At 35.8% G+C, this 23,863-nt stretch overlaps 1 protein-coding gene across 3 annotated transcripts in view; it reads right to left on the bottom strand.

The window, feature by feature from the left end:
- Nucleotides 1–23,863, bottom strand: part of TFPI (tissue factor pathway inhibitor) — a 60,700-nt gene that overhangs the window by 12,860 nt on the left and 23,977 nt on the right. For all 3 annotated transcript variants that reach the window (XM_035332038.1, XM_035332039.1, XM_035332036.1), the window contains exons 2-4: nt 14,515–14,634; nt 6,508–6,708; nt 1,176–1,214 (exon numbers count right to left, since the gene is read on the bottom strand). In XM_035332038.1, coding sequence (XP_035187929.1) covers nt 1,176–1,214; nt 6,508–6,708; nt 14,515–14,629 — 355 coding nt within the window. In that variant the 5' untranslated portion in view covers nt 14,630–14,634. The remainder of the gene's footprint in view (nt 1–1,175; nt 1,215–6,507; nt 6,709–14,514; nt 14,635–23,863) is intronic.

Genomic DNA, 23,863 nt, shown 5'->3' with positions numbered 1-23,863 from the left:
ACAGATTAATATTCAAGAATACATTACTGTGAACAATAGTAAATATGTAATGGTGTTTATAGTCATGAGCTAAAGTTAACTGAATATGTTCTTTTTTGTCAATTAAAGCAGGAACTAGATTAAGACATTAAAGGAAGCAGTGCAAAGCTTCTGCAGAATCTATGGAAAATCAGCTTTTGTAATTTCCATAGCATAAAACCCAGGATTCTTCAATGCATTAAGAATGGGAGAGAGAGTAGAAAAAGGGAAAAGAAAACCATAATCTCAGCATAAAAATATTCCAGAATACCATTCAGTAGAGAGAAATTATATACTTTATTTCAAAATGTGTATGCAAATACTGGCATTTCTATGAGGAGTTAAATGCATACCAGTTCAAGAGGAAGTAAGGAGAAGGAGCGAGATCCTGGTAAGCAGTGAAAGAAGAGCTGTTTTCTTATGAAATCAGAGGAGAACTTTGGCTACCAGTATTGGGCCCAATCCAGATAAGCCTCAAACGTGGAATGAGGAGGTGTGCAATAAGTCTTCACAAACTCTAAGTGTCAGACTTAAATATCCACGTTAGGATTACAGGTTACACCTCAACAGACCCCACGGTATTCCAAGCAGGTGATTCTCAGTGCTTAAGGTAGGACCTAGCCATTCTTCATTGGCTACTTAGGAAGTCTGAGCAAGGGCATTTAAATTTCTGTAAAACAGTCTGCCCATTCAGTAGTTTCTGCAGAGGAAAACTTGCTCTCGAGTAATTTTTTTGAATAATTAGTGAGGCCACACTAATCCTGTAATCTCTTACACAGGCAATACATGAAACAGCTCTGTTTCAGAGTGATTATTCCTATTTTTGCTAATAGTAGAGGGAGTATTTAGATTATTTTCAAAACACACAATAAAGAAGTTCCACTTTATGACTAACTACATGCTGCTTCATTCTCTGCATAATCACAGTTTTCTGATTATTGAAGAAAGAGAATATGTTTGTTTTAGGGAAAAGTGTCTGACCACAGTGACCACAATTGTCGAAGTCTTTGATGAATATGGACGAAGAAGATTAGAGATAATAACTCACTTCAATATGGCATCACTGTTATTAGGAGATAGCTTGGAACAAACAATCTATCAAAAGAGGCTAAATACCTTATTGTATAAGCGTCTAAGATTACTATGTAAACAGTTACCTTGCTTCATTTTTGCTAGCATCATCTTCAGAGACATTTCTACAACATAAATAAAAAGAAAAATAATTAATAAAATTAGAGATATAAAGTTTCACCTGTAGTACCAGATTGCTTCGCATGACTATGAGCACTGAGGAGGAAGAACACAACACCTCTTCCCCTCCTTTCTTCTCTTTATTAAAGTAGCAGCACAAAATCATGGTCTGAAGGACTGAAGCATTGTTTCCTTTGTATGAGAAGACCTGCTATATTTGAAAAAACAGCATATGGAAAATGCTGGAATTAAATTATGCCTATATTGAATTGAACAGGGAAATTCATCTTTATGTTACTGGAGCCAGAATCCTGCATTATGTAATCTTACTCCCCAAAAGAGGCTAGGTTAATTTAACCCAACTATTTCAGCTACTGATAGTGCTAATATAGCTTTGGAGCAGATCTAGTTAACAACAAAAACCTATCTTTTGCTGTTCAATTCCCTTTGTTATGCCACAAAGTGTCAGTGTAAAGTGTTCCTTATGATGTTTGCAATATTAAAGCACCAGGTAGAAAACAGTTCCAACTGGAAAAAATGGAGTTGCAGCTGTGCCCTTCCTTGTAATTTAAGCAGTAACAAGATAATTCAGCCATCTGCATCCTTACCCTTTCTGCAATTTGTAATTTTCATAAGGTTTCGCCTGCCACACACACTAGTTATAACAATCTCTTCACAGCCTAAAATTGAAACTAGTTTTAACAATTCATCCTCCACTCATATTTGAGAGCAAATGTTTGCTTGCTCTTATTCTAAGAGGTGCTGAGAGCTAATATGGTTTTAGTGTCAGTTTTACTGCTGCTGTGTGCCACAATCCTAGCAGTTGGTTATGCTAGACTTTTTTTTCTTTTCCTTCTGAAAACGTTGCTTGTGTTGTATTTTCAAAACAAATATATTGGGTAGAAATTCTATTGTGCTACATTTTCCTTATGTCTCCGGGATAGTTCAACTGGCATTCTTAAAAAAATATTATTCAAAGATATGACATGCACTTGAGAGTGACAAATCATTTGTTTGAACTTATTTCCAGTACTTCCTATTAGTAGAAGGCTATGCCTTTAGCATTAAACCTATGACCTGATTTAAAACAAAACAAACAAACAAACAAAACCAACATTATTTTCAGATTATTTTCAATTGTTTAGGGCTATTTCACTAATTTCACTCAGCTGTCTCCTTCAGGCCAAACTCAGCAGTCAGACTTTGATGTGATCTCTACCCTTCTGGCACAAAACAGGAAGAATTTATTAAGAGTTTATACAGGCCTAAAGTATTTTAATCTTACCACCATGTCAACATTGTCTCTTTGCTTCTGGTTTTGCTCAAAAAGGCAAATCCACAGCTGAGTTAATTTCTTCTTTGTAAACAAACTATAATTCTGAGTAGATCTACTGTTTAAATAACTGACCTAAAAATTGCTGTCATGTCCAAAACCTTTTTCCAACAGGTATTTTTTCCATACTAGAAAGCTTAAATAGTCTTTCCAGGATAAACATTAATTGCATTGAAAATTAGGACCTTTGTGCTTGTGTTGCTATTTGCAATTTTACTCCTATCCACTCTCTGAAGCGGTGACCTTTGAACACAAGAAACAAAAAATGCATTTGATTTCTAGGAGATGTGAATCAGAACTAGGCATCTTGAATCAAAACATTGTCTTAGAGAAGCTTGAAGTGGCCACCTTGTAGCTGGACTCTCCAAACCGTCTTGTGCTGACTCCAACCAGTACTGGGAATCATTAGTTTCCATCTTTGATGGTTTATTCATACATTTTTTTTTTTTAAATATTCCAGTTTAAGGAGCCCTGCAGTTCACTCATGTCAGCTTATTTATTTGTGCTTAATGCTGAAAAATAAGATGTTTTGGCTATTCCCATTATTTCTTTTGATTTTATACATCTCAGAACTTCCCTTTAGCTTATTTTTAGCAATCTTCACCTTCACGTTCTTCACAGTGGAAATTCTCTGAACAGCTCTTAGATTTTTCTTTATTTTTAAGAATTTACCAGTCAGCACTGTCTTTTTAGTGTGATTTCTACTCTGTTACTAAATCAGTTATCTTTCTGCAGTAATAAATAACAGAAACATTAACTAAGATGAACATAATGTAATGTGAGACTGCACAGAGCCAGGCTTAACAAGTAGAAGCTACTATTAAAAAAAATAATAATAATAATGTTTGACAGTGTACCGTGTGTGACGCCAAACCATTTTATCTGCAGTTAATCATTCAGAGAATACAGAAACGTTGAGCCTCTATTGCTCCAGTTCCTCACTGCAGACTCTACATTTGCAAATTCTTGGACCATAATTAAGCATATACCAAATACTGGAACCCAGGGTGAGTACCAACGTGTAGATAGACACTGTGCCAGCTCTCATTTTAAATGATTTTTCCATTTCATTTTATGAAATTAAGCCAATTACATGCTAGCATAGGATTTGGTTCAGAAGATCTGTTTCAGGTATTGATCCAACATATGTGTGAGAGTCAAAATAACACTGCTAATCAAACTATCAACATTAGATTGAAGAAATAATTTTGCAGAACACTACTCGTGGCACCTGATTTTATATACTCTTCAACCCAAATTCTGCACCTGTGAACCTTGCCTTCTTCAGTTTAGCCCTCTGTCTTAGCCTTTAAATTGGAATTTAGGACAAACACTCCAGCTCACAAGGAAAACAGATGTTTTGGATGAGATACTGGCAGCTGCAGTCCTGCAAACAACCCTGCTCTGAAAATTGCAGAAATGCTGTAGGTCCATCTGAAAACCAAAACCAGATACCAGATGTGAAGTGCCAAAAGCCAGCCTGGTGACAGAAAAAGAGCTATCTTCGCATCCTAAATAGTTTTTGACTATGAATACTAATCAAGAAGAGTTTATCATTTTTTATCTTAAAAGACTGTATTGTTAACTTTGTGGAGCTGTAACTAGAAACTGATTAATCACAATTTTCTAAACAAAACATGGAGTACAGCTGTAGAAGTGAGGAAAATGCCTTGTAAGGAAGGTTTTTCCTCTTAGAATGAATTTGCTGACTTTTTAAACTTATATATATACATTAACTGTGGAATTCAATTGCAAGTTTTTTAATTTCTGTTATGAAAATTCAATAAATACAGAAATAATTTTTTGAGCTGATGGTTCAGAGGAAAAAAAATAGAATCAGCTAAATCCTTGATACAAACTTATGACTTGTAGAAGCCATATGACAAAAGGAAAGATGCAAGTGTAGAAAGACCCCTGTCAAGAAAAATATTAAAGCCAGAATCTGAATAATGTTTAACTCTTTAAGGTTGGACCTGGTGCTTAGGGACATGGTTTAGTGGGTGACATTGGTACTAGGGTGATGGCTAGACCAGATGGTCTTGAAGGTTTTTCCAACCTTCATGATTCTATGATTCCTTAAAATTAAATTAATTCTTCTCTAATGCTCATCAAAATATCATCACCCAATTCTTACACCCAGTTTGGTGGGTGTCAGTCTTCAGCCTACTTTTGAAACAAGACCAGCTCCTGCCCTCTAAGTTTCTTCTACTACCAAGCACTAAAACTGGCATATTCTAGTTGAAGAAAATGACCCAAATACAGAGACAGCAGAACTAGCACTTATGCCGCAATACAAGAAAATGGAAATTTCTTACTGACTGTAAGCTGTGCTCTAACCGGCACTGGGCTATTTGCTCTCCTTAAATATTTCAGGGTTCTCAACAGAATGAACAGCTAGCAATTTTGACAGAACAATTTGCAGAAATGTAAGATCAAAACATTAAAGGTAAAAAAGGAGCTAATGTGATTTTAGTGCTAGATGTGAATACTAATATGCAATTCTAGCAATATCTGTGACTTGTAATATTTGTGACATGGAAAGAAATTGAATCAATGATGTGAAGGTTCTTTGCCTTCTCAGCCAGTTTGGTGAGAGCTGGCTTATGACTCAATTCAGGCCCAAGTAGAAGGATAGAATTTCATTCAATTTATGTATGCTTTCTTTCATTGCAAGATGTTTATATTCAGAAAGGTGTTTTTCTTTATGCCATCTCTTTTTGTGACTTAAAATTCTAGATGATGATACTTAGTAACAAAGGAATTATGATATCCAAAACATTATTCCTCAGTGATATGTGATTTCAATATAAATCTTATTTTAATATAATTTACATTTACCCTTATATGACTCCTGAGGACAGAGTGAGACTACAGTTGATCCTTGCACCTTCTTCACTGGAGTACATCTGGTCTCCAAGGCTTATTAGTGGATCTTATCAGAAGCCATTAAAAAATAGTCTCAAATCAATCCTGAGAGTTAACTGCAGTGAAAAACTGACATTCGATTAAAGAACGTAGTGATCTGATCTTTATCACTTTGACAAGTTGTTGGTGACATTTTGTACTGTTTTTTTCCATCCTGACAGAAATGACACTACATGCATGGGGTTGTCTGAAAGAAAAATAACTGAAATCTTCTTTCATTATAAACTTCAGGGATCACATTCAGGTTAAAGTTGGCTATTATTTATACATACAGTACCACTGAGATTTGTGCTCTATTTAATCACACTATTCTGGCTCAATTTTTACAGGTAAGAAAAACAACCCCATTTTACTCTCTAAAGCCTTCACAATGCTGAAGGGTTAGTTAATTATGATGATAATTTTTAATAGCAAAAATGGCATTCACAAGGCATGTTCTGTATATTTTGTTGTGTATCATGTTTTGGATCTCATTTTCCTCTTTCTAATGATTACTTGATAAAGTTGCAACAAAACAGATATTTTAAGACAAAGAGCTATAACTGACATTTTTAAAGAGAACTATTTTATTACTGCAGTTCTAATTTTGTTTAATCATGGCAGATGTTCAAGATTTCGGATAGCTTGTATCAGCTTCTCAAACAAAAAGAATTGTGGAATTGGAAATTGGGTATGATGTTCTAAAAGCAATGAATACACTAGCCAACAGTTTAGCCCAGCCTCAATATCAATTTTACTTTAACAACTCTTTCAAATCACGGCTTTAGCCAGAAAATAAGCTTTCTTGCCTTGCTCTCTATTCTACAGGTCTACTCAAAAAAATAAATAAATCACAATTTATCTTCCCAAATCCAGAATGCTTGCTTGCAGAATCTAAAATAATCCAGATGACTACAACATAGTAGAATAATTGGGAGCATCACATTACTGTATTAACAGGAACTGAAGAAGACCTCTCCTTCTAAAATTCATATGGTTTATGGATGAAAATTAACAAATGCAAATGAAGAACTGATGAGAATAGGAGAATGGGTACTGGCCTGTTACCACACACTTGTTCTGACATTCTTCCAGTGTTAGAAAGTTGTTTTCATTGCCATGGCATCCTCCATATTCAAATATTTCACACTCACGGCTTTGAATGTTGAAATAATAGCGCACGTGGATAGCTTTGCATGGACCTTCATCTGCTTTCAGGGCACAGATCGAATGCCCCAGTTTCAGCGGTGGCAAAGGAGCACCTGTGATAAAGAGAAACAGAACAACTGTTATCAAGTTACTTTGCTTCACTGTACAGCTTAATTTCAAAATCAAATTGCTTGTCTGTTGTGCTGGAGAGACACTGCTAATATCTGGCTGTAAAGCTCTAAGCACATTAAACATAGATGTAAAAAGACAATCATCATTTCCATTGGAACACAAGTTCCACTCAATCAAATGGAAATTTTGGTTTCAACTTTCAACCGGAAGAGCTCATATTTCAAACACCAGGTCCTCATCATAACTGTAAACAACTACAGATGGCAGCTTATTCATCGAACCTAGTGAAAAATTCTCATCAACAAATATACTGAAAAAATTCTAGCAGCTCCAGAAAGACACATTGACTACTCCTGCATAAAAACAAATAAATAAATAAATAAAAAATAAATGCTGAAGGAGTGTGACTTGTGCATGAACATCTGATAATGAACATAATTTGTAAGGACATCTCATAGGAGACAGCAGCATGGGGTGAACTAAACAAGAGAGCCCTGAAGAGGGCACCATTCACCTACCAGATTACACGTTACTGGTACATAAACCCACCCGGTACAACTGAAAGGTTATGATACTTTGATACGTTTCATGATACCTTTCTTTGATTTCACTGTTCTTTCGTAAGACCTTTTAAGAGCTGAAAAGAACACAGCAGAAAGTTTGGGTGAAAAGAAGTTGTACCTTTTCACCTCAAGTCATTTTTATGTCTTTCAATATACATTATTAACTCTGGAAATGTTATGGAAAAATTGACATACATATTGTGAAGAAGATTGCTAACAAAGTGTTATGCTGTCAGTGTCTATAAGGAAACTCTGATGATTCCATTTATGATACTGTTCGCTTACCAATATATGCTTTGAGATTTTTTCCTGCTTTCCTTTTCCAAGGAAGTATTTTACCCTAGAGGATTGTGAAAGTTTTGCAGAGCTTGTGTTTGCAGTTGCAGTCAGAAGAACAGAGCTGAAATCTTTCCCTCATTCTCCCAGAGCTAATCAGAACAGTGATGTCTCTTAATATGTGTATTCAGAAGCATCTACCAGTGCTGTCTGCAGTGGCTCGGGAAGGAGGAAAAAAAGATGATCATTTACATGATCGTTATACAGCTTTCTTGTGCTAACTAGAGTAAATTTCCAGTTTTAATTAACAGAATCCACAAAAATCCCACTTTATGACACGGTGATAAGGAAATTGACATTACTACCTACCCACTCTGTGGCTTAGTTTAACATATAACATTTATCTTATTATAAAATCTTTAACCGAAATACGCAGCCGAAGTAAACCCTCATAAATACTGAAGCCAATACAAGTTTACTCTTTATTCTGTTTGAGACGTTGATAACTTATATATATAGCAAAGAAATAATTTTTACAGCTAAAATCTTTTATCCCGTATCACGTAAATCCTTGAAAAAAATGTTTTATTATGCAAATACTATGAACACAAAAATTGTAGCAGGTAATTAGATCTTCCATTCTTAAAATGGTCAATTTGTTGTTAAAATACAGATTGAGGTGTTTAATTTCAAAAAGCATATCAAATATTCAGTCCTAAAATTGTCTGTGTCTACCTCGTTAGAGAAATGATATTTACAGATTCTGAAGTTAGGAAAACAGATTGGAAAATACTATTGAAGATCGTCTAATAGGTACTGTGGATGAATTAAATGATGCATTTCAAAGAGATATGAGTTTCACTAAAATTCCTACAGAGCTCAGCTTGCCAAAGATTTCTGAACTTTGTTTCTTGCCAATTTCCTTATTTGGGTCTTCCCAAACCCATGAAGAATCAGGATTTAGACATCATACAAGAGTCCAAGTTGTGACTCAAAGGTCCAAAGTTCCCCAACAGGTTTGGAAATCCTTTGCAAGAAACTTGAAAAGGCTCAACTAGAGAAGTTGAGAGAATACTACATTGCAAAATGAAACTTTGGAATTCCCTCACTGAGTAATAGGGGGAAAAATGTCTTCAAAACATCAAAGGTTTCAGTAACATTTGGAATAACTCCTGAAAGGCTAAAATCAAACATTTATCTGCACAGTAATAAATCCAGCTTAAATGGGGGTGGGTGAGAGTTAACAGCTGGTTTATAAACATTTTACTTTCTTGGCACACAAGTAATGAGACCTCATAAGTGACCTGTGTCAGTGACCCAGTTCAGTCTAGAAGAGGTTGTGAAAACTTGCTAGGTTTCTTAACTACCAGAATTACAAACATGGGGTTATGTCAGATCATTTTGCTCACTACACTATGTCACACCAGTGTCATGGGCTATCAAAACAGAAATTGTGCCCAAACATAGTTGCAAAACTACACAATGAAGAACAACTGGCTTAGTACACTAATCTTGGAAACTTTTTGGTCTCAACTTCTAGCTTATTTCCCACCGCACCCACAGAACTAAATCTTTGTTTTGCTTACCTCCTCAGACCTTTACTCTGCAGTCAGTGACATTGTTACCACTGTCAGAAGTACTGACATTTACTGCAAACATAACATCTATTTGTGTCTCACTTTTTGGCAATCTATGAAGTGGCAGAGACATTTATTTTTTTAGTCGTGCTGGTAAATTACCATATTTTGACTAAAATACATACCCTGTGAAGCCCCAGAGAGTCAAGTTCTCTCCCTTTGAACAATAACCAAGTGACTCTGAGGAAAGATGTCTCAAAGGGATGCATGGGAACTGAATCATGCCTGTGTCTGGGAACAGAGATAGAGTTCTTCCCCCATTACTTTACACCTGGGAACACTTAGCTCACCACAGATGGTATAAAATTAGCTTTCTTTCTCAGATTAAAGCAGTAGCTGAGAAGGCAAGCATGAGTGTTTGGCCAGTAGGTCTGCATAGATACAAGTATGTCTGCACCAGTTTCACATGTGGAATATGTCTTGAGAAAGCTAATTCCTATTGTATGGCCTCCTCCTCTCCTATTCAATTTTAAAAGAGAATGTTCCTACTACATTTTAGGCCTTGTGTGAAGAGCACAGGATATGACATTTAGAGAAGCTGTCTATCAGAAAGGTCAGTGAATAGTCATCAACTAACAACATAAACTGAAAGCAGTTTTAAAGGTGTTTCTCATTCAACATTTGGCATATTCCTATGGGATAAATACCTTGAGACCTTTTCTGATAGATGGCCAAATCATTCTTAAAAAACTCCAGTGAAGTAAAATTCCCAGTAACCTGAAGCAGCCAGTTCCAGAATTTTACTACCCTACTTGCAATACAAGCATTTTTCATAATATACAGCCCAAATATTCTTTATTACATATTAAATAATTTTGTAATTTCCTTCAGTGCACAGGAAGAATAACTTCAAGACGTCCAACTTTCCATTATTATTATTATTATCGGATGACTCTTCCATCCTCTTAATTATCTCTATAATAAATAAAATTCCTTCTTCAATCTCTTTTTATTGGTCTTGCTTTCTAACCGTCTTGCAACTTTCCTTTGGATCCTTTCCTATTCGTCTGGATTACTTTTAAAGTGTATGGCCCAGAGCTGAACACAATACTCTACCTGAGGCATTAGTGGTGCCTACTGAGTGGAATAATTGTCCTAATTGTCCTCTTTCTCTCTCTCTCTCTTTTTTTTTTTTTTTTTTTCTTAATACATCACAGAATTACTGCCTCGTTTATGACGCTGCACTATATCTGTAATTCTCTGCAACTTCTACTTACTTTTCAGCAAATACAACCTCATTATACAAGTGTTTAAGCAGTTATTTTCCACCTTATATTTACAAATGCATTTATTCTAAATATAGCATGTTGCAATTATCATTTTAAAAGGAAAATGAGTTTAAATCTCTCCATTGGATCTGGCCCTGTTGGATGTTTATTAGGCATTCCATTCAAGCACCTGGTGCAAATAAACTTTTAGAAAATCTGTAGAATTATAGAACTTTACTACCCTAAATCAAGAACATGGAGAGTGTTTTGCTCGAAAAACATTGAAAAAAGGATTACAGCTGATATACACTGTTACAAAAAAGTTATTACTTGCCACACCAAAAATAAAACAAAGCAAAACATTTTCTCCCTACTTTTCCTCAAAAAAATTCATTTCAAACCTTTGTTAGATCAGCTATATGGTAGGTTGTCATGATTAAAGGCACTAAGTGTCTTTTTCTATGCTAACAATCTTTGCACTCAGTGCTTTGTTATAAGTGCAAAGTAATATTGACAAAATGGCTCACACTGACCATGAGCTTAGTGCAGGTATTCTATGTCACTACAATCTTAGGTAGCAGGGGGACTTGCTCCTCTCTCTGGTGACAGTGATATGACCCAAGGGAATGGCATGGAACTGCATCACAGGAGGCTCAGTTTGGGTGGGTATCAGGAAAAGGTTCTTCACCAAGAGGGTGATGTAGAACAGGTCCCCAAGGGCCGTGGTCACAGCACCGAGCCTGCCAGAGGTCAAGATGTGTTTGGACAACACTCTCAGACATAGGGTTTGATTTTTGGGTGGTCCTGTGTCAAGTCAGGAATTGGACCTAATGGTCCTTGTGGGTCCCTTCCAACTTGGAACATCCTATGGTTCTATGATTCGTGCTCCATTCCTACAGTCTTCCTACTTTTGGCAACTGTCAAGAGCCAGGATAGTGGCCAAGATAGTTCCTACACAGCACTGCCACTTATTGTCCTTCACACAGCACTTTTGCAACTTAGGACAAGGCTGTTTGAACAGTTACTATCAACTTACAAGTAGCACTTTCACTGTGAAAACTCTAATAACCTGCAGTTAGTCATGCTGTAGCCCTGAGCACATGGAGCTTGTAACATCTGTGTAAAGCCCTGTTACTACCTTACTAGTAAGCAATATATTACAAACCAGTGGTGAATATTTTTTCTCATCATTTTACATTAGTAAAAGTAAAAACAATACAATTTTCCCCAGCTGCAGACATAATCAAAGAATCTAACTTGATTTGCAGACTCTTGCTACATCAATTTGCAAAACTGGTGGTTAAAAATGTATCCTTTTAATAAGACTGTGAAATAATTTCCCTGTTATATCTATGGCACAATAAATATGAAAGACCACAGCATTGCTGCGTACTTGCTTTTCAGAACAGAACTATATAAATTAACTGGGGAAAAAAAAAAAAAAAAAAAAAAAAAAGTTTGGTCTATATGATGTTAAGCTGAAATAAGAATTTCTCAGTTTTTAAGTAGAACACATTCTGTTTTGTTTCTTAGGTTACGGGTTCTCACTCATATGAATTCCCGTGGTTATCCTTAATTACAAAGATATGCTGTCATCTTTCCAAGCTCTCTTGTAAATGTCTCTCTTTGATAAGTGATATCAATACTAAGCACCTTGTTGCTAATGAATAACTGTTTCTTCTTTCTCCATCTTTGCCAGTTTGACAGCTTCCCACCCACACACTGTTCACTGCTTTTCCTACCCATGTGTTTCCTACCCTTTCTTAAAGTCACATTTATTCTTGATAAACTTTCACATTAGAATGAAAAGCACGTTCAACTAGTAAGTTATTTTCTTCAGGCTTTGGAACATCAACTAAAGTGCTCCCAAACACATAAGGTATTATGGAACAATATACATGAACTGGTTATTTTTATAACATTTACTTTTTTTATAAATCTAATTTACTCATGGAAAAATGACAGCATTTTTGTTGGAAAATAACACATTGAAAATCCATTTTAACCTGTTGGACTTGACTTTCAACTTTAATTACTACTGCAGTTTAAATACTAATAGACAAAACAAACACACAAACAAAAGAGACGCACACAAAAAAAAATCAAAAACCCCAGATTCATACAGAGAATGCATCAAATGTGATCCAAAAGTACCATTCTGCAAGCAATGGATCCATACAACTTACTTTATCCTTCAGTACCTGGAAGGTACTGAATGCTGGGGTGAAGTATGTCAACGTTTTATAACCACCTACCATCAGAAAATACATGCCATTAATGAAATTGCAGCCTACAAAATTTCTGTTGTTAAATTCAGTGAAACCAGAATTTAATTCATAAGGAATAACAAGAGTCATTTTAAATAGCAACAACATAATCATTTTATAAAAATATAATCAGATTACCGCAAAAAATAATTTACTGTAAACATCACAACTGAGTCTTCACTAGTCATAAAACAGGGCCCTGGTTTAATTTCTAAGCATCGTATTTGACTATTTTTTACTGTGGAATACTAGTTCAGAAGTTAATAACTGTCCCTCATTCTAAATCATTTACTGATTGTATAATTTTAAATGACCGATTGTTAAATAATTGGTGATAAAATACTGCTGGATAGAAAAGAGACTATTTAATTTCCTTGGCGTGTTTTTCCTGATATCTTTTATATTTAAAAACAAATAAGTACTCAGGGCCACAAAAAATAAAATAAAATAAAATAAAAGACTAATCCTGCATATTTCTTGTTCTGTTGAAGAAGTGTATTATTATAACCAACAAGACAATTTGGCCTTCATGAACTGCAAGTTCAGGCTGAGGTTTCTATAAAACAGAGTTGTGGGGGAGGGCAAAGATAAATACAAGTTTGCCTTCAAACAAGACGGGTGCCTAGGTACCTCAAGGGTAAATAGACACTAATTTTTTTCTGTATGAAATAATCTGACGACATTGGCGCGATAAGCATACACTTAATGTGGAATGTCTAATATTTTAAATTGTGGTGACTAATTGTGATATGGCCCTAAAGTGCTGGCTTATTTTGTAATACAGCCATGACTGTACACAATTAATATTTTGTCTCAAGGCTGCTGCAAAAGACTTATAGGAAGAAATAATGTGGATGGAAATTTGAAAAGCCATAGGCAGATATATGAGTACCAGCAACAACAACAAAAGGTCAAGGTCACTCTTAGCTGTATTCCTAGTTGGTCTTCAAAATTAGACATGTCAAATGTGAGAGGAATCCACTACATTGCTCTCTACAGCGTAAGAAAGAGGTGAGCACTTCAAGTCACATTTCTAAAAGGAAAGAAGCCTATTTAAATATGGTACAAAAAGCTCATTTTCCCCTCATCTGCTTTCCCATGATTGCTTGCGATGAAATTAAAATACATTTCACAATGATATCCAGTACAGAAATTTGACCCAACTTACTGAATTTCAATGAAGTGCAGGTACCATGAACAACAGCCTTACAACAGTAAGAGAATCCAAGAACCTCTCCAGTCCTAAGTCACACTTCTGATATTTTTTTTTTAAAAAAATCTTTAACTGTCGAGTTTTTATTTATCCATCAATACCAAATCACTTGGTAGAGATGTTTTTTCATAAAGAAAGCATCTCTAAGGCCAAGGAAAACAACTAGGGCAATCCAGAATTTTGCAAACTTTGCAAATTAACTGTGGCTGAAGAGTGCTGTTTATCATGTTTCTACTCCATTTGCATAGGAAGACAAAGCCAAAGTTTACCACCTGCATGTTCTTTTCCCTCAACACTGAACTTCTCCAGGGGTCCTAAAGCACAGCTTAAAGGGAATAATCTTGATATCTAATATTTTGATTAAGATTAGAACTTTCAAAACGCATGCACAGCAGAAGCCGTTATAGAAGGCGAACAATTTTGCTAGAGCCAGATGCAAAATTCTGAGCATCTCCTGGTTAGTTAAAAACCTAGTCTGGCTTCAGCACTCTTGCATGCTTATTTCCACTTTCAAGTCTCCCTGAAAAAAAAATAAAAAATCAAGCACAGAAGTACGTTTAGAGTGCATATAACATGTTGGTTTCATTGAGAGAGTTTTTTGTGTTGTTTCTGTGAACTCTTACCAAGAACATCCTCTTCTTCGCCATCATCTGAGTCATCAGTCACATGTCCAGCGATACAGACAAACAGCATGATAAAGGTTAAAGGTAAGAACCATCCCCTCTTTCTTCCTTTCATCTTTCCTGAATAACATATAAATGACAATATACACTTTAATCAAATTTATTGAGTGCACTGCAAAAGTCATTAGCAGGGTAGAACATAGGTTTATAGATAGATACACAAACAGAGAGCTTTGGAAATAATGTAAGATACTTTAGTATAATTATATTATAAGCAGTGAAGAACACGACAAGATTTTTAGTTGCTTTCAGCTGATTTCAAGTCTCCCATCCCATCTCTAGTACATACTAGAGACATTGACATTATTTTTATCTAAAGCCACAATTTTAAATTACCTCCCAGAATACATAATGATATCAAAATGTAGTACTTTGTACTTTTAAATAAAATTTAATGTCCTTATTTCTAGTTCTTCAAAATAAGTTTTGCTCTGTCTGCAGACCATGGATTCATTGCCAAAAGCATGGTATTGTATTTTTAACAAATATTTCATCAATTTATCAAGTTCCTGGAAGCTGCATTTCACTGTAGTCGGTGAACTTTTTCACATCATGGGCTTTAATAGTATTAAATAGTATTAAATAGTATTTTGTATAGTTCAGATCCCCTTAATATTGAATTCCTCGGTTAATAAGTGCAGAGCTATTCTTTTTCACATGGGATCAGTGTAGACATAGTTATTCACACAAAGAAAATTATTCCACAGAAGCCAGCATGTTCAAGTTATACTGAAAATAAGGTTGTGTGCACATATTGGAGAGCACCTTAGGAAAAGTTTAATTATTTAGAATCACATGTTTTCAAACTAAATAAAAGTTCATTAGGAAACCCTGAATTCTAACCAGATAATAGGCTCAATATCTTCTTTAGCTACCAACAGACATCCCCTTTTCTTAAAGTATGATACCAAACTTTGGCTAAGTTAATTAACACCAACTTCATAAAAATCTAAAGGACTAGGAAGCATTTTTTTAAACATGTTGAAATAATATCCCCTAATATTATAAATCCAAAATAGACCAACAAAGCATCTGAAAAAAAGGAGTTTTATTGACTATATTTCTGCACAAAGTTAACAGAGTTGACAATATTCCTTTTTAGATTCCATAGGCCAGTGTGATTTCCAGAAACAGAACACCAGTTATGATACATTTGGCCTAATACCAAATTTTCATCCATGCAAAGTTTTGTGGTACAAAGTCTTAGAAGATTTTTTTTATTTTTTATCACAAGTTCAGATAAATTAGAGCAAATCTCTTTATTCACTATTTGATAAGAAGTACTGCCATGCTTTATGGAGGAACAAAAAAACCTCCTTACAGGGTAATATGAAGTTGTCTAAGATTTTCTTTATAATTTGTGAGACATCTGAGTTATGATATTAGTCTGACACTAACTAAACTAAAATAAATCCACAACAAAGAAACAACGGTATGGGGAGAAATATTAAGGAAAAATTTCAAATAGCTGTATAGGTACTCAGTACTTATAATATAAATAAAGGTGGTGATAGTTTGGTATCATTTAAAGCTGGATAAAAGCTGAAATAACCATCAAATATTCAGATTTGATACTCAGATGGTTATAAAAGAACCTGAAAAGTCTGACAGGCTTTGCCTGACTACTCTGAGTTCATAGGAATGAAAAGTTACAGAACAGACTTTCAATTTTAATTTTTAAAATGGCATGGGAAAGTACTTTCTTTTCCTTACAAGCCTTAATTGGCAATAATTGACATGTTTTTGACCCTTCATAAAGGCATTTGGAAATTACCTACAGCCTCAATTGCCCATGGATTAATTCCAAGTTTGCCCCATGGCTCTCATTTTCTGTATTTGAGTTTTTCCAAACATGAGGGCAATATTTGCGCTTATTCAGGAAGATTTTACTTTCATTTACTTATAGATCATTCAGGTTTTGGCCTTGATTTCTTCTTCCAGCAATCTGCACAAGTATAGACATTAGACTGCCAAATTTAGTAAATCTGTTTTTGTCATCCTATCTTCCCACAAATTTGTTCCCAATTAGATGGAAAATATAGGAAAAACACCCAGAAATGGAAATCCACAATAAATGTTTCATTTGAAGATGAGTCTTTAAAATAAAATTTTGTACATTTTTTTGGTACTTTAAAATAAAATTTTGTACAGCTACCACGTGTAATTGCTACTGTGTGATTACAAGGATAAATGACTGTTTTTATACAGAGATCAAAAATCTCAGTGGGGTACAGCATTTCTGCTCTTCCACTTAACTCCTGTATTCCCTGAAAAGAGGATGTTGTGGAAAGTCAGACTCATTGATGCTCGGTCAATTTCACAAGACAAAAAATTTAGGTTGTCTAACTATATATCTACCTTATTGCAAAGTCTACTGACCAAACATAATTGCCTCTTTTCTGGCTGGCCTTCCCACAGGGTTGTGCATTCCAAAAGCACAGTGTCAGGTATGGGTAGAAATGGGACGAAGGGGTGCAGGTGTTAGTACTGAAATGATTAAATCCTTAAATCCTTTAATTCCTAAAGGAAGAGTAAAATCCAAGATCAAAGTGAACTTGGCTGTGCTTTTTCAATTAAAAAAAAAAAAAAAACAAACAGCCATCTAGAGAAGTCCAAGTTCTCCGATTTAATGTTCAGTTGCTCTGTAACAGAATTTTAAAGCTGAAAGCTTTAATTGATATATTTAATTGATACTGATTTTTGGTTATTATGATATTGGTTTTATTTATTTATTTATTTTTAATACATTGGGAGTGTTATTGCATTTATATGAAAGGTAAAATTCAAATTACTGTAACTATGACATTCATCTCAGTAAAGTATAAAAGAACTTGTGTGAAGCACTGCATGTTATGGGAAATATTGGAAATGCTTTGAGCATAAATAATTCATGTTAAATGGTCTGACTATATAGACCCCAAAAAATGAATATCTCTGGGAGAAAATATAGCCCCTTTCTCCAGAAAGGATTCTAATTTAGGACAGCAAAGGATCAGTCCAGTTTTAATAGTGGCTTTTCTATATGTCAAAATATGTCAATGCAAATTTCATAAATTCCTAAAAACATTTCCTCTGCTACTCCCAAACTAACTAGCTTTTAGATGAGATTAATTTATTTATTTTTTAATCTATAAACAGAAAATGTTTAAGTTGCCTGACAAGGGAATCAAAGGTCTGTGGGGTGGTAGCTGGCAGTGACTCACTGATTTAATTAAATGCTTTGACTTGTGAGTAATGCCACTGGCTTCCCTAAAGCTGGAATATAAGTAGACAAAGCAGACCACAAGCAGTCAAGGAAGTTCCCAGTACCAGACCCTTATTACCTGCTCTAATAGCCAGGCCTTTTTTATCCTGCCACCTAAACACAGAAATACCAGGAGGCTTTCTAGATTTTTTGCTAAAAGCAGATAAGTAGAAAACTCGCTGCATTCTCTGAGCAGTTTACAGCCATTGGAGTTGGACCTTTTATCTGTATGTTTACTTAGTCTGTTCTGCAGCAATTTCTATAGTTACCAGAATGTTTAGAAACAAGCATTTCTTCAGTGTGGTATTTATCTCTAAACAGCTAACTGGAAAAGACAAAATAAAAGCCAGCATTTCCGCAGTAGCCAGAAACAGACAGCTTCAGAAAATGGCACAAAGTGACATTGTAATGACTGTAAAAGTGACTCATTCACACTGACAGCCCAGGAAATGGAAGGAGAAAAAAAAAAAAGGATAAAAGAAAGGATAAAAAGGATACAGTAAATGAAGGAATAAAAGGTTAAATTAGCACAGCCTGAAATTAAAGAAGGTCTAATTAGACAGCATTACAGTGCCTCTGATATGGAAACAGACATTTATGAGCTCAAAGTACTTTCTGGGTGTTATATTTGCCCTACAGTATCTTGTACCACCTACTAGGACGTATATGACAGAGAATTAATTGGATTGTGCATGTAGAATTGTCTCCCAGCTGGCTGAGTCAGTGAGCTGCCTGAAAGTATTTTACTACACATGCTGTGTTACAGCTTTTTGAAACATCATGTTTGCTCGCTTACTCTGGAGAAGTAAGAACAAAGTATGAATCCTATCATACCATTTATCAATTCTAAAATTGTGTCCCTTTAAATTAAAAGGCAAGCCAAGGGCAATGCAAGATAAACATTTATGGAACTCAGTTTGATTCACTAAAGTTATGGACATTTATGGAACTCAGTTTGATTCACTAAAGTTATGGACAGATGACTAATATTTGACTGTTGAAGTCATATATGCTTGACATATTTTTCCCCACACTACAAGCATTACCCAAGGCACATCATGAAAAGATGAAAAAGATGCCACAGAAACCAGACAAATTCTATTTTTTTTTTTTTTTTTTTATGAGACCACAAGGAATAAGAGAAAAATCTGTTTTTCCCAGATTATTTTCTGACTAAAATAAAGAGGAACATATCTCTCTCCCCCCCCCCGGGGACAAACTGATAATCCTTTTGTGCATGCTTAATTCAGAAGACTGAGTATTGTTTGTAAGACAGCTTCTGTGCCACTGTAAAATGTGTGCCAATTGTTAAATGTAGCATGGATAATTTATGATCAACTCCATCATTGCCATGTGCTAGAAAAGAAATCAACTGTGCAACACCTAAAACAACAGCAGACAAGGAGACCTGCCTGGGGAGTAAAGGAACACCAGGAATGAGACTCTACTATCTCTCCAATTACCAAAGACTTTACTATAGCAAACTTCTCATTGCAGCTGGGAGAAGACCTATGGGTTGCAAGATTCCATGGAAAATAATTACATATTTATAACTTCTGTATTTGCTTAATCATCCTTGAAGATGTAATAGAAAAATACACTGCTGTTATAATTAATTTATTTATAAATATTATGATCCTCTAAAACATTGAGAGGTGTAATGTGAGTAGGTCTCCTCTGTGAGGTTCTGCCTAGAAAGCTGTATTAAAATGTGAAAGTGGGAACTACAATCTCTTACTCCCAGTGTTGTACCACCCACTAGTACAGCAATTCTGTTGCAACTGCAAAAGCAAAATCTCTGCACTTTCTTGAAGCAACTATATCTTTCCATGATTCATTATCGTTTACTCATGCTTGCTATGTACACCTGTGGCAACCTTCTCCTGGACCTTGTGCTTTTGCACAAGTAGTTCTCTGCTCCTCTGGTGATGTAATGGCTTGATGTCACTTCTCTTAACTGCTGACACTCAGCCAAATCCCATCCCTGCCTGTTCTTTAGAACCCATACACTCCTGGAGTCAGCCTAAATACTATTTTATTTTAACCCTGTACTATATTTAGTTATGCATCCAAATCAGACCTGGAATGATTCACCCTTGTGAGCATAGGAGGTAAAGGTGGGGTGTGGAATGTTAAGGCTCAGAAGACCTCAGAAGTTTTTGAATCTGTTCATAAAGGAATAGCACATGGAATCAATGTGTGGCAGCAGGTGAAGCTGTTTTTAAAATATTTAAATGTATTGCAACAGAAGAAAAACTCAAAACCTCAAAACTTGTCCTCCAGACCACATGGAAGCAAACTGTTCTTACTAGGAACTAGACAGGGCTTGGACCTGTGCCTTCAACCAGAAGGAACTGTCACTGCCAATAAAGAAGCTTATAGACCTCGTAAAAAAGTAAGTATTGCAGAGAGTTATCTCCTGAATGCCAGGATGTATATTTGAGATGCATCTGCATCCTAACCCAGAAAACACTTGCTTTGCTCAAGAAGCATGTCAATAAGATTGACCAACATGCCACTTTCTTGGGTATACTGTTACTAAAGGTCTTTCTGAATTTTAATATTTTCCCTGTCCTAGTTTCTGCTTTTTAAAACAATGTGCATATTGCAGTCAGCATGAGTGCAACAGCTAAGCCACCTTCCCAGTCTTCCCAAACTAGACTCCTGCTAAGACTTATTTCCTTAGCCACATGCTGATATGGCAACAGAAAGCAGACTCATTTCAAAAACAAGACTAAAGCAACACATTTTCTTTCAATTCAGCAGTGAGAGGGACTGTTTCTCCACCATTCTGGGAGTATCAGCTTGACAAAGACTTTTCTTTGTGCAAAATTATGCTGAACCAATTTGCGGCCTCCCTTTAGGTAACATTTCATATGCAGAAACACTGAAAAGGCACCATGGCAGCTGTACTACACTAACATATCAAACAATCCTTGTAAAAATAAAAAAAAATCCACTTACTACACAGTATCTGGTGTGGCTAGCAAAGATATAAAATGCAACTCAAGGTAAAAACTGCCTCTAACACAGCTGTTATAGCTGTTACCAAGACAAAGTGTCCTTTGTCAAGACAAATCCTTCTGCCCTTCCCACAGCACGAAGCAGGCAGATGGCTCTCTCAGCAGGGTATCGTTAATGCATCTCCTGAGCCTACTATATAAATATATAAATTTCACGTGATTTGAGATGATAACCTCTCAAGTTAGGACAATACATATACTACATATAAATACAGTTAGGGTCTGTATTTAGTCTTGACATTCCACCTGCTTGTTTCCTTCCTCTCACAGACTTGTGGCAGAGTATTCCCAGAAACTGGATGAGGGGAACTGCAAGAGGCCCTCGGGCACCATGTCTTTTTATTTATATAAAAGGATGATATTCATACTGTGGCTCAGAAACTTGTGCTATGTATCAGTCCCAGAGTCAGTACCAGTCTGACCTTCAAAGTGACTTCAACGCAAAGCCTTGCAGTCTCCCAGCAGCTTATCAGAAAGGAGGCAGTCTAATGTGGATCATCAGCTAGCAAACATTAGTAACTGAAAATATGAGTTATCAAAATTCCCACCCTTCAACTTACCTCCCTAAGTCTGTACCTGTCCTAAGACCAGGGACTCCACCAGATTATTTTAAGAACTTCAAATCACCTTTTCGTTATAAAAGAGGATTTTGGTTGGTTACCTTTCATCATTCGACATGAAGGTTGACTTGCTGCACTATTTCAGCATCTTAAATTTCCAAGTGAAAATTGGGTAGTGAATTGAAAACTGGGAAGTTAAAATTTAGAAAAACAAAGGTCTTCATTAGCTTTTATGCTAAAAAGCTGCATGGCCTAATGCCACTATTTCAGATTTAAACTTTCACTTTGGTTTTGTTTGCATTAAAGTTGTAAATGATGCTTTGCAAACACAATCTACAAATTAACTGAAAAGAAAACCTTGTTATGATTTGAAAGAAAAATCAATCAATTAATTAATAAGGCTACCACCAGAATACCCTTTTTTTTTTTTTTTTTTTTTTTTTTCCACATAACTATAGATCTCTCTTGACCTTTCACTTTCCTTTGTTGACTCCTTTTGCCTGTGCTTAAAAACAATTTTCCATTTCCCCAACTTAGTGCCAGGATCTATTCCCTTCTACTCATCTCACACCTGGCTCTGGGTACTGCTGCCATCATGCTTCCACTCACCTTCTCTTGTCACACAGCTCCAGACCTTACTTCATCTCCTCCCCTGAGTTCTTCCCAGGTGGCTCACATCATCTAAGAGCTGGGAACTGGGAGAATGGGCTGAGAATGCATCCTACAGATGGCATGCCTTGGCAGAGGTAGCCTGCGAGAAACTTGCTCAACTCTATGGCAGTGTAGAGCAGACCACTTGATGCAATGTTCAAGTCAGTTACAAACCCTGAAATTAAGAGTTACTTTTTGAATAGCTGCACTTATCTCTTTCACAGGAACACAGGATTTGTCTACACCAAACTGCATAGCTACTAAAGAGACTTTGAGGGAATGGCTAATGATTTTCTAGCTACTTGCTCTAACCACAGAGAAAAAAAAAAACAAAAAGCACATGGCACATGACCCAACTTTATGAGTTCATCATAAAGGACATACTGAGTACATTACTTGAATTTGTTTCCACCTCACTGAAGGCTGATTTAAACAGAAATAAAGAGTCAGTTCTTTATTTAGATGTGGCAATTCTATCTATGTGACATTCCATATCTGAGGTAAATTTCTATTCATCATATACAGCCCTGTCTGCACTGTGAGATAGCTTGCAATAATGAAAATAATTATTAATTTATTCCAACAACAATTAGTTTTTATTTTTTATTTTTTTTTAATGTGGGCTAATCCAAATCACTAGTTTCCATTATTTCATAAATCTGAAAACAAAAATAACCAAAAATCTATCACTACCACATACCCAATCCTGCACTAATTCCCCCCTTTGACAACAAGGCAAGATGTACCCAAACTGGTAAGTGAAAACTAGGTTAATGTTACATTTAATGCAAAATATAGCCCAACATCTCAGAAAACAAAGCAGGAAAGATGTATACAGGCATCATATAATGGTGCACAGTATTTAGGTTTGGACAAAAAAATAATTGGTGTTAGCAAAATCATAGGTCATATAATTCTATTTTCAAATAGGGAATGTCCTCATCATTCTAATAGTACCTACCCTCACAGCACAGAAGCAACAAACAAAACAGACAAGCAGAAATTTTAGTTATGCTCTTGGGAACTAGCATGGTAGTCCCAACAGCAAACACCAGGATTATACAGCCTCCAACCTCTTCTTTCAGCAGTTTGGACTGAAAAAATACAGTGGATGCTTCCAAATCTCAGCTCTCCTCACATAGAAACAACCTGTCCTGTATTTAGCAGTTAGCTAGCCTACCCCAACCCTCTTCTCTAATGGACAATCATTTCAGTGCTGTGTATTTGTCTTCAACTCAGTTGCATGCATTTCCACACTGTACACACTACAGAAACACAACCACTCTGTTGCACTGAAGTGAAGCTGCCACTTATTGAAAATGTAACAGGCAGGCAGACACAGGAGGAAATGATCTGCCGCAGGCAGTGGTGTCTCATGACTGATTTTGACCATACATGACTATTAACATATTGAAACTTCATAATAGTAAGTCACATTTCGCACACATACCAAACATCAAAATGCTAGTTATCTTGCTTTCTCAAGCAAGTTTAGCTCTGTTTCCCATGTTGATACACCAGATAGATTTTAACTGCAATGGCTGTGCACGCTCTGGACCATTGCACTGGTAATGCTGCAATTACCACCAGTGGGAATACCCGCAGACTGAAACAGCCTCAGAGTATCACTCTGCACATACTTAAAACCAACACAAAATAACACTGCCGCAGAGAGGAATGGGTCACAATCCCTTGTGAATCTCCCACTGCCTAACTGGGGGGAGAGGAGATGGGGAGATGGAGATAGAAACATGATAATAAAAAGCGGCAGTAACAGTCAATCAATGGAAAAGTAGAAAATGTTTACAGAA

Source organism: Oxyura jamaicensis, chromosome 7 (assembly GCF_011077185.1).
Source record: "Oxyura jamaicensis isolate SHBP4307 breed ruddy duck chromosome 7, BPBGC_Ojam_1.0, whole genome shotgun sequence".
In the NCBI taxonomy this organism is placed as follows: Eukaryota; Metazoa; Chordata; class Aves; order Anseriformes; family Anatidae; genus Oxyura; species Oxyura jamaicensis.
This window is presented reverse-complemented; position numbering and strand designations above follow the sequence as displayed.